The sequence below is a fragment of the Rhyacophila brunnea genome, unplaced genomic scaffold, assembly GCF_057557595.1.
Source record: "Rhyacophila brunnea isolate RB1 unplaced genomic scaffold, BYU_Rbru_1.0 scaffold_16, whole genome shotgun sequence".
NCBI classification, from domain to species: domain Eukaryota; kingdom Metazoa; phylum Arthropoda; class Insecta; order Trichoptera; family Rhyacophilidae; genus Rhyacophila; species Rhyacophila brunnea.
Genome location: NW_028232816.1, coordinates 13,084,264 through 13,096,509, shown reverse-complemented (window position 1 = coordinate 13,096,509; position 12,246 = coordinate 13,084,264). Strand labels below are relative to the sequence as shown.

At 34.1% G+C, this 12,246-nt stretch overlaps 1 protein-coding gene and 1 non-coding gene across 2 annotated transcripts in view; both read right to left on the bottom strand.

Moving 5' to 3' along the window:
• NaCP60E (Na channel protein 60E) overlaps window positions 1-12,246 on the bottom strand; it is a 294,537-nt gene that overhangs the window by 102,030 nt on the left and 180,261 nt on the right. The window contains exon 3 of the mRNA XM_085943900.1: window positions 7,896-8,094. Coding sequence (XP_085800026.1) covers window positions 7,896-8,094 — 199 coding nt within the window. The remainder of the gene's footprint in view (window positions 1-7,895; window positions 8,095-12,246) is intronic.
• Window positions 9,330-9,401, bottom strand: TRNAP-UGG (transfer RNA proline (anticodon UGG)). Its single transcript has one exon. It is a non-coding gene; the product is annotated as a tRNA-Pro (tRNA).

The window sequence follows — 12,246 nt, the reverse complement described above, 5'->3', positions numbered from 1 at the left end:
TTACCATTTATTTACGCGTATTAACGCCTAGTCGCTCTTTTAGCTAGATATAACATGTACCTACAAAGTTTAGTGTGCACTATTTATGCCGGATCTTAACAGCCTACATTCATCCTTCGCCACCGAGTTAAAGTGAATCAATCACAGAAACCCAACCTTACAAAAATTATAAAAGTGCATATTATATTATGTAGTGTAACGTACCTAATTGGAAGTCGAGCCCGAAACCAAAGTTCCCATATGAGAAACTAGTGGTTTGCGCATAAGATCTAAGATTCTGTAAGTATCAATAATTATTGTTATTTTGCGTAATACAGTGAATGCCAGATGGCCATTCCCTCACCAATTTTTAAAGAGAGCTAGAAAGACAGAAAATGTATTACAGATACACAGAAGTGATGTTACAAAAACACGTGCTTATAAAATAAGTAGATGGAATACAGAGAAAAATATTTAATATTACGAAAGTTTTTTAAACAAAGGTTTTGAAAAAAAATACTATTGTTTTTTACGGAACCTATTAACAACGGATGTAAACAGAAAAATGACGATTCAGAGATAACAACGTAAAAACAGTGACTAGCGTTACTTCATTCTATTTTGAGAAAGCTAGAGAAGAAAGCTTATTTTTCTCTCAGTAATGACGCAAGTTTCTAGCGGCGCCGGGCGGATACGGCGACAGAGCTTTCAGGTAGACACTGTGGACGGGAAATAGATGTTGCAATAAAGCTTGCATTCAGGTAATGAATGCCGTTTGAAAAAAACTTTGCTTCCTAGCTTTGCTTAGCGTTTCAAAGTTGATACTAAATGAACAGTACAGACTGCCCAGTATAAAATTAATGTGATTGAATGGAAATGGATCGTAATTGATTATATTATTATACATAAATAGGCACGCATGACAATGGGATATGTGACTTGAAATTCTTTATACTTATGATACCGAATTTGAAAGCTACCACACTTGATAAGGAGAGATTTGTTGGGGGAAGCCAGAAACTACTACAGAATATCACACTTCTCATGACAATGCAGTGTCTTGAATTACCTATAACGCATGAGAGAAAACATATGAAAATGTGTAAAAGAGAAAGAGAGAGACAAGGTGAATACGTCTTAAACATACACGTATAAAATAAAATTATAAATTTAAAAAATCGAAGGAATCGTTTATTTTAATTGGGTCGTGAAAGAAAACAAATGATACTCTCGTAATAGTGCGGTAAAACTATGCTGAATGATTAGAGCAGGGTTTCCCAATCTTTTTCTGCAATGGAACATTTTGCAAACCCGGAAATTTTAACGGAACACTTCGTTTATTTTGTATGTTATTTATTAGGGCAGCTAACCGTTCTGCCAATTTTGGCAACTGTCGTTAAACTGACAAGACGTGTCAGCCGGTCAGTTAAAAACAATATACCCCATCTTTTTCATGAGCACGGTGTGAGAAAAGATGGTCCTCCATCTGTACCCAGATCATGGCCCCCACAATCCGAAGCGGGCCCCCAGGTTAGGATCTTTGCCGGGCACCCTACCTATCGCTAAGGTTAAAGGCAGTGTGACGATCTGCAGCTGCATATTCCAAATGGTATTCGAGGTAAAATTATAGGTATATTTAGCGATTTTTTGTATTTTTAATACACCCACTTTTATGTTGATATGCACAATAATTATGTATATGTCAAATATCGACAATTATAAAAAATTGTAAGTATGGCAAAACCACATATTATTAAATGTTAGTATGCATTTTTTTTTACTATTAGTGCATGTTTGTGATGTGTGTTTATCTCACTTGGCTGGTCGATCTCTCACGCCGGGCCCCCCCGTAAGCCCAGGCACCTAAGCTTGTGGGAACCATGACCTATCTAGATAGTTGACGTCATAAACATCAGTGGAGATTGATCATCACTCGCCTTTCAATATGAAGTAGGTAGATTCTTTAATTATTTTAGTTTTACTTATTTTACTTCTACGTAGAAGATCTTTAAATGTGTTCCAGTGTATAAAACCTTTCCAAATGGTGGCGAAACACCTATTAAGGTTCGGCGGAACACTGGTGTTTCGTGGAACATAGTTTGGGAAACCCTGGATTAGAATATTGAAAAATTAGTGTGTTAACTAAGAGATTTAAGGTTAATTATAATGGAAATATGATGCTGTAACATATTGCAATCTTAGCCGCTTGAAAATGAACGAGTTCAGCGATGGCGTGCTCAGAAAAATCGTGATAATACATCACTTTGGGTATTGATATATTCCATTTACGTGAGAGCGAGCTTAGAATTTAGAGAGACATTGTTTTAAATTAAAGATAGTGTGTACTTAGTTAACCCACTGTGGTTCCATGTTTTTTTTTTTTTAAATATTTATTTCTTATTCATACTTTCCTGTATTTCTATGCCATGTCGTACATGCTTTGAATTTGTAATTTCATATTGATTATATGTAAAATAAATAAATTTCAATTTGAGTCCACGGGTTAAAATGAGATGTAGCGCCGGTTGAAAGAAAAATAGGAAATTTGTTTCAAACGCTGGATATTAGAAAACGGGGTATGCAATTACGTTGAAGATTTTGAGATAAACTAGATTAAGGCCCATTTCAGACGGGACACTGGTGTCGCGGTCGATATAATATAGATGGCCTTTGTATTATGTTAATGAACGCCCATAGCTAATGAGTCAACGCACAATTTTGCGTTATAAATTAGAACATAAAACTGGCTGCGGTAATAAAAACAAGTGTATCAGCGGCTTGAGAATGTAGCTTCCGACGGAAAAGAGTATCGGACATGCGTTGACTCATTAGATATGGGGCGCGTTCATAAACATAATACAAAGGCCCTTTCATTCGAATACAAAGGACTCCTTATTATATACGAGCGCGACACCGGTGTCCCGTCTGAAACGGGCCTAAGTCTGTATGCGAGTGGAAATCTACGGTATGACCAAATTATGTGAAACTGAGTTATTAGTAAGTATGTTAAAATTTTATTTTTAATATTCTATAACTACTCACAACGTCGTGAAAAACAAAGAAAAATATTAATACGTAGTGTATGCGGGTAAACGAGTAAAAGTCTGTTTTGTACATTAAAAATAGCTTAAGACTACACAATTAACTGCTTAATAAATAAATGTAGGTACTTTAAATCTTCTCATTAACATTTTATACCAAATATTTAAAGCGCGAACAATCTTTTATTTGTCTTTCCTCTATTGTTTGCATATGCTATAACTAAGTATATACAGAACTCTTGGACGTTAAGTTTAGATGAAAGAGAGTAGGGATTCCAATCCCGGGATCCCGAACTATTTTCGATACTTATGTATCCCGGGATTGATAAACATAATCCCGGGATTTCGGGATTGATTTTTTTTATCAATTTTTATAGAAAATAAAATAAAAGCGACAGAAATAAACTGAGTTTGAATGAAGTTTGATTTATACCCATGTGTAGGTTGCCGATTCATTTTATTTTTTCACATAAATTATTAAAAATGGAAAGATTGGAAAAAAACAATGCTTCGCACTTTTAACAAAGCAATTCCACCATGATATCATACGTTTTACGGCAGTTTCATATTTGGCTGACTAATTAGATTTATGAAGCGGAAAGGCCATACGTATGCCATGATTATTTGCTTTACTATTTTAAATCTCGCTAATCCATTCATTAAGTCTTTACTATCTCCTATTAAATCCACATTATTATTTTTATTACAATATTATTTACTCCATTAAACTTGTGTATTTCCAAGATTGAACGTATACAATAATAACAATACATGTCTTAAATAGTATAAATTATACTAGATTTATTTTTGACCGATTTTATCAATGTTATTTGTAAATGTAAATTTTTTATATTAACAATGGAAAAAATGCCAATCCCGGGACCAGACCCGGGATCCCGGGATTGTCAAATTGTAATCCCGAAATCCCGGGATCAGAATTTTGGCTCGGAATTGGATTCCCTAAAAGAGAGTGAAATTTCGATCATTATTTTTAGGTAGGTACTGACATAATATGAATTTAATTTTCAAAAACTGTACATGTTAGAAATATAATATTTCATGGCTCTGTTGATTGATGGTTTAGTTTTCAGAAGTTGTGTAATTAATAATTATGTACATTAATCCTGATTCCACAATTCTACGAAAGTTATAAGATGAATGATATGTTTTTTATAAATTATACTTCTTTATTTGTCACGTGATTGTCATGTCTTTTCTTCTAAATATATCCCGGGATACTAACACGATCAATTCTGGGATTTTGATATCAAGAAACCGGAGAGAATGTAAGCCATAGTAAATACGCTGATAATCTAGTTAGTCGAAAATATATAAAGTATTAATTACGTTAGATTTAATTTAACTACGAGTATTAAGACTGAGCCACGATATAAGAATGTCTGGTTGGACCAATTATGGTCGCTTTTGTCACGTACCTCAAATTCCCAGATATTATCACAAGACCAGGCGACCAGCAGTCAAGGGTCATGATCCGACCGTGATTACGATACATTCAGTTACCTCAAGACAGCGGACGCGCCTAAGCTTGTTAAAGCTAAGCCGTCGTTAACCACCATATGACTCATCCAAAACACGTCTGTTCGATTTTCGTAGCACCAAATCTGAAATGGTTTGAGCAAACGTCGCGTCTATCATCCATCCTAAACTTGTTATCACCGTTTATCCCAAAACACAAGTGAAACCGTGAGAGTGATATTCCGAACCGTCTTTTTCCCAGTGCGTAATCACCGAACCAGTTCCAGTGCGCGCCAGCCCTCTCAACATAAAAGGTCAGTGTCTAGCATCCTGTTTAATCCCCCCCCTAGATCCGTAATTCACAAGCATCTTCAAATTACAGTCCACGGCAAAAAGCGCAACCAGTATCAATGAACAAGACGTAGGGACAACAATAGCCCTTGTTGACCTACAAACATTCGTTATCCATTACCGACACATATAAAATCAAAACTATAATCGACTAAACAATGACTATTCGGAGCTTAATTACGTTGATTTTGATACGTGTGAACGTATGAATTTGTTATCATACCATAGTTGATATGCCGCCAAATGCATTCCCTGCAATTAAAGGGTAATTTGGCGGGCAAAGTGCATGGGCGAAAAGCTATCAGTGGCTATTAAATTGCAAATTTTGCATACGTTTGCCCATTAGAAGGAAATTTAAATGTAAAATGTTCACTATATAATATTAAAACACCGTTTGATAATATAAATTACCCACTCCGAACTTTTTCTTTGCGCGATTTTATATTTTAGGTTTTAACAAAATGATAATATTATGACATTTCGTGGATTATTCTTCATCGTGGAAGAAAAACAATAAATGCCTTCAAAGAACTAACTGGGAATAGAAAATCAGAAAGACTAACTAAGAAAGTTTATAGATATGGTTGTTGATAATAGACGTTTGTTCCATACCATACATTTTCTTGCCAGAACTACTATTTTTTAAACATACATAACTTTGAAAAACACTTCTGAGAAAATATATTATAATCAATTGAAAAAATCTTTTTGAAAAAGCAAGACACCCAGCAGGAATCGAACCTACATTTCTTTGGTTTACTCCCCGTCCGCGCATTATCCTCTATACTACGGGGTGACATACTAATTACGAAAAATTTTAACTATTAGCCTTTTAATACCTGCTCATCAACGCTCTTCCAAATCAAGCTACTATTGGCAATCGGTTTTTGTTTATTAAATCAAAGTAGGTACCTACTACTTCAATTACTAACCGACATCACGTACACGTCACGTACACATGGTACATTCTTAAATCTTGTGAATTATTCATTGAATAAAAGAAATAGTTTACTATATTTTAATTTAGACTTTATAGCCAGCTTGCAAAATACGCATCTGGCATTTTTTTGGTCTTAAAATTATCTATTTTTGACACAGCAAACAGCTTAAAATTAATCAAAAAAAATATTTCACCAATTGGCTTTAAAATCAACATGCTGACCTCTGTGCAATATAATATCTTACCAATAAATTAAATGCCACATACATGTTTTTAAATGAAGACCAAATATCGTACATGATTATTTTTCGGTTGTGACTTATTCTCTTTCAATATATTATTTTGTTCTCGCAAAACAATGTAATTTAGTTGAAAGTTTTTAAACATTTTTTTAATTATAAAAAAATCTTGCATTTTTCTTACAATGAGCATAGAATTTTCCTACCTTTTCTGGCATATTTTTGTTAATAGAAGATAACAACACTGCCATGCCATTTCTATTTGTTTTGTCGAAGGATGAGGATGTGAGGTTTTTATAACAGTCAATGTTTCGTCGTAGAGAAAAATTTAGATTGATTAGTTAACTTTTATTCACTGGTAGTTTCACTTTTTATTATCACGTGTATGGAAAGATTTAATTTATAATTTGGAATAACACGCGATACACTACATGTTGTTATATGCGTAAATATAATTTAGAAAATATTGATTTAAAGCATGCAATCATTTGGAAACATAATTTGGGAAGACGTATGTATACGATGGCTCGGACTAACGAGAGAATAAATCATCGAGCTATTGAAACTTAATGAATTGATATAGACCTCAGACTAAGCTAAAACTGGAACCGTCTGATTTCGAAGACGAGTATAATTTTGTTTGTACAAAGTTTTCCGTTCATTAAATTTGAGAATCTGAAAAAAGTGTTATGAATGACAACTGATTTTAAATCATTACATTATAATATACATATTTATTTATTTATTTACATTTATGTATATTGGGTATACATATGTATTAATTGGGGAAAATAAAATAGAAACAAGTTTTCAAAAAACCATATTTATAAGAACGATGAAAGTTTCTAAGCTAAGAGAAATATTCGTTCATAGAATTGTTATAAAAATATGTTAAATTAAGAGTAAAACATATTTTTATTGTTAAATAATAAGTCTAAACTATAATATTTCTGCTATAGTCATTGGTGAGGAGCTTTCTTTCGTTAATTAAATTCGACTAAGACATTGTCCAGATGGCGCCTTTTGACTCGCGCGCATTCCAGGTACACGTAACTTCATTGAGCCGCCCACATGCACGGGTGCCGTGACGTCAGTCACGTGACAAGCGCAAGCGATCACCGGACTCTCGAGTCGAGGTACTATAGGCGACAATAATTGCCGAATTATTCTTACGTCTCATGTTGAATACTATCTAGGATTATAGTAATCTCACGCTTATGAAATTTGCTATATGGACACAGCAAAATATTTGGTACTTACACGTAAAGCATGGTGAGACACGTCGTGAAATATAATATATTTATGAATTTATCAAAAATGAAAACCGACCACGTTGTATCGAGTAATGAACGTATCAGATCTATAGTACCACAAATAAAAGGAATTTTGGAAAAAAGGGTGTCGAATCACGTCGGGGTCACCAATTTGGATATAAGACTTAGGTATCCTACTTTGCACAGGTTTATTCTAACATCCCTCTATTCTGCCTATTTCTTATATTATTTAGATTTTAATATAAATATTTGAAATTGAATGTGATGAATAATTGAAGAATACACGATCCAGGCAATATAACGAAAATAGTGATGTTTTCTTGAATTGGTCGATATCAAACGGTGCGTGCTTTGTATCGTTTTTACAGCGGCATAAAAATTAAATCTTCCCGACTCGCCACAATGGTATATTTTAAAAATTATTTTCACATGCACCGACGTTTATGAAATCAGGTAAAGCTTTCGGAAATGATCAGGGACTGCTTTGTGTTCAGAGGAGGCTTGAACTGATTTTAAATGCCATCTAGTCTTCGATAAGGTACCCGAGTGGCACAGTATTATTTTGATGGAGTTTGAAGAATATGGAAATACTCACTCTTTCCATATCCGATGCGTGATATTAGGAGCAGTTTCGTTGTCGAAGGATATGTTAATGACGCACTTATTCCTCAGTTCACCCATGTAGACTTGCAAGGCAAACAGGGCGAATACCATAAGGCAGAAGATGGTGAGTGTCATGACCTCGGCGAGCTGCTTGAAGGAGTGGAGTAGCGCGTTGATGATGGTCTTCAAGCCTGCGGACAAAGAAACGTCAATATTAATAAAGCAATAAAATTTGTTTTTCTTTCAATTATAAGATCTCAATAAATAGTTAATAATTATTGAACATAAACAAAAAAAAAACACTTGCTGCCAAAGATCGCGAGTTTAATTTTGCGGGTGGTCATTACAAGTAATTTTTTCAACATATTATTATGTTTCGATACCCCATTTAAATAAGGAAACAACTCAAAATTTCAAGACTTTAAGTTAATAATGCCATTTGATGTAGCAAAGTGTTCTCTTTATAATTCAGAAAAATAAAGGGTCAACAATTTTTGCAGTGTGTCGAAAAAATAACCCTTTCTGAGATTAATCATTAATTCCGTTAAAAAAAAATTCAAACGCCATTACCTTGGAAAAAGGTTTTTGCGTTGTTTCCTTATTGAAATATGATATCGGTTTAATCCAGTGCAAACGACTGACAGCTATTTCTCGTAAAAACAATGATATCTACCTACATAATATAACCTGTATTCTGTAGAAACTCATATTTTACATTTTGGAGCAAACATGGTAAGTGATTTACCGAGGAATGGTTGTCAACTATTTGTCCAATTTATAGTATTTTTGAACTTTATCAAACGCATAATGAAAAAAAAACAATACCCACGATGTTTGAGCGGTGACGTGGCGACTTATAATGCATATTGAAGGTCCTAGTTGCAAATATCCAGCTGGTAAAATGATATGTGAATTTTCCGGACAAAAATATATTGAGAAAGTGGCTAATATCCATTTCCCGTAAATAAAAAAAAAGTCTATTGATACAACCTTTACCGAGTGGGTATTCATTTATGATACTCTTAGAAACGAACATGGTGATACGTGTATTTTTCCCCAGCGATGAAATCGAATCCGCGACTCAAGAGTTTATATGGCCACTCTACCAACTTGGCTACGGGCCTACTCATGTTTAAAAATAACGCACGCGGTAAAGTAGAGTCGCAGGTTCGTATCCTGCGTCTGGTTAATTCATAAGACGTCATTTTCATCCAGAGTATGGACCTCATAAAAGTCGAAAAGATTCGACCATAAGCGATTATTTAACGTATATCTTGAGTCGCAAAAATAATTTAAAGTTTTTTTCTGAATATCTAAGACAAAAATAAAAATATATGATAATTCTCGTGTAGGAAAGATTGGGTTAAATTATTTTGCTAGACTCTGAAGAGATGATTTCCTATAAATTTCCGATCTAAAAAAATACGGGCTCGTCCGGGATTTGAACCCGGGACCTCTCGCACCCAAAGCGAGAATCATACCCCTAGACCAACGAGCCGATTGAAATTTGTTTAACATAGTTTAGATTTATACGAACGTAATGTATGCGAACGATGTGTTGGGAAATCGACTCATCAAATACTTTCACTTAGCATCAGCACGAATTGCAGTAAAATATGTACAACGTTATGTCGAAATAATAGCACGGTTGATTCATAAATAATTGTAGTAAATATATAGTGTTATATTATAATATGTAATATAGGTAATTATAATAATATATAGATACCTATTCAAATGCGCCCTCACACCCTAGAGCGTAAAGTTTGACCAATCGTATGGGTGCAAAATATGGATATTATATTGAAGTGCCTAAGGTCTATAAAGTTAATACTAAGACAATGCTGTGTAGAGAGATCCATGTAGGGCATGACGTGTAGGGATTAAAACATAATTAAACCAGTAAAGAGACCAGCGCATCTATTCTATACACAATACTGCTATCAGCAGCTATCGAGGGTAGCTTATCATATGTTTGTATTGAGGTATTATAATTGTTATAATAAGTTAGCCGTCTAAACATTCAAAACTGACTATCTTACTCTAAAATTTAGCACAGCCAAGAGAGGTGCTGTTAAAATATAGCACTTATTATAACAATAACAACTAACTTATTGTAAACATTATAATACTACAATACAAAAATATGAAAAACTATCCTCGATAGCGGCCGATAGCACTTTTGTCTATAGAATAGATGCGCAGGTAACAAAAGTGATGAACATTGTATTATTTTATTTGCATCATGAAATTGAGATGGGCGGGCAGTAACGACATGTCTCATATCATCGAGTGGATGAATGGAACGATTTGGTATTGCAGACTACACGCTAGGAAAACTGAGTGATGAGACATTTTAACTAGCAAGTAGATAATTAAGTTTAATATAAAGTGCAAAAAGTTAATTAAAGAATCAATGGTGTACTTTAACATTCCGTTATTGCATTGAACTGCAGCAACATTGTGCAATACTATTTACAATCTGATTACTATTACGTTATTTCTGCAATATATCTCAAATATTGCACAAACTTTAAATATTCCAACCAAACCATTGCGCAAAGTTATCGGTAACTTTTGTCAACATTGCGAAAGCTTTTTTTATTATATTGGGTCAATAAAACGTTCGTTGAAATGCATTGCGTAATTTGCGGAATATTGTTTCTTTTATAACAATGATTATTGCGCAACATTGAAATGTAAAAGTACATAACGAGTCTTCACAACAGCCGTAATGTCTCGTTTTATTATAATATGTAGGTTTGTTTTTAATGTGTCATGGAAAGCTGTATGATGGGGGTATGTCCATAAAAAACCATTTTATAAGGAAGCCGACAAGAGTGCTCGATGTGACAGAGGTCGCCAAGCTAATGAAATAGCGATGGACCGAACATGTCTCTCGGTGACTGGAAAATTGTTGGATAATAATTATGTTGCCAGCAGTGGTATTCAAGGGGCATTGCACGACCACAAGGGCGCCCTAAAACCCGCTGGATCACCAAGTTCAGCAGATGTACGTGGCAGTAAATTAAGTAACAATATATCGTCACTGTTCTGGCAGAAGACATTAATTCGAAAAAATGACATATTGAGTTAGTTATACCAAAATGTTCCTTATTTCAAACTTTACCGTCTGGAAACCTTCTTAATAAATAAACAGTCTTTATTTTAAAGCCATCCTTTTTACGACCACTTAATAAACTCACATGATAAACCATTTCAAATATTTTAACAACTTCAAAGTCAAATTACTCAAAACTAGTATTCTCCAGTTAGTGTGTTCTGCCAGAACAGAGACGATATATTTAACTAGATATGGCCCACGAATTAATAAAATAAAATCTTTTCCCCCAAAATAAATAGAGATATACAACAGTTGGATATAGGCGCATACTTTATGAAAGAAATAAAAACGAAATTAATAATTTAAATAATCGACTTAATCACGGGTAGTCAACCTTTTTATATCTACCGCCCACTTTTGTATCTCTGTTAGTAGTAAAATTTTTAACCACCCACCGGTTCCACAGTAATGGTGATTTTTAAAGTAGGGACGTAACTTTACTTTATAAAATTTATAAAGCAGAGTTGCAGCAAGTTAAAGCATATAATATTATAAAATAACTTACTCTAGTTAAATCTATTTTTTTATTTATACTTTGCATATATAGAAGCATGAAGTTACATTTAATGAATTAAATTATTAATGATATGCCTGAGGCTGATGCTGCGAAACTAAATAATGGATATCCAGCTCAGTTTTTGTGAGGAACTCAGGAAAACATGATGAAAATGTTTTTAAAACCCCTACCCATAGACTATAGATACATCCCCAGCCCCTACCGCACATCATGAAAGCTGGAATGCCCACCAGTGGGCTGTAGGGACCAGGTTGAGTACCCCTGGACTAAATAGTGGATGCATGTAATTTTTAAATATTAATTCCCGTGTATACAGTTGTTGTATGTTGTATACAGTTCAGCATGTTGATGATACATTAACTATATTATATTATATTTTATGTGTGGCCTACGACAATTCTTTTTCACTCAATGTGGCCCAGGGAACACAAAAGGTTGGACACCTATGAATTGTAGATTATCGTATTATTAAAAATAGATTCCAAAATATACTTAACGGTAAAAGTCAATTGTGAAATATTTTATGAAAAACGTAAAGGAAAGACACTGAAAATTCTTTCGAGCGATAACAAGGATGGAAAAGAATAGGGGAAAAAACATCATGGAAATGATATGCCCCAAATTTGCAAAACAATGGACGGTGGGCGGGGAGAGGCAGGGCCTAACGAAGGAAAAGAAACTCAAGTGGTTTTGGAGGCACGA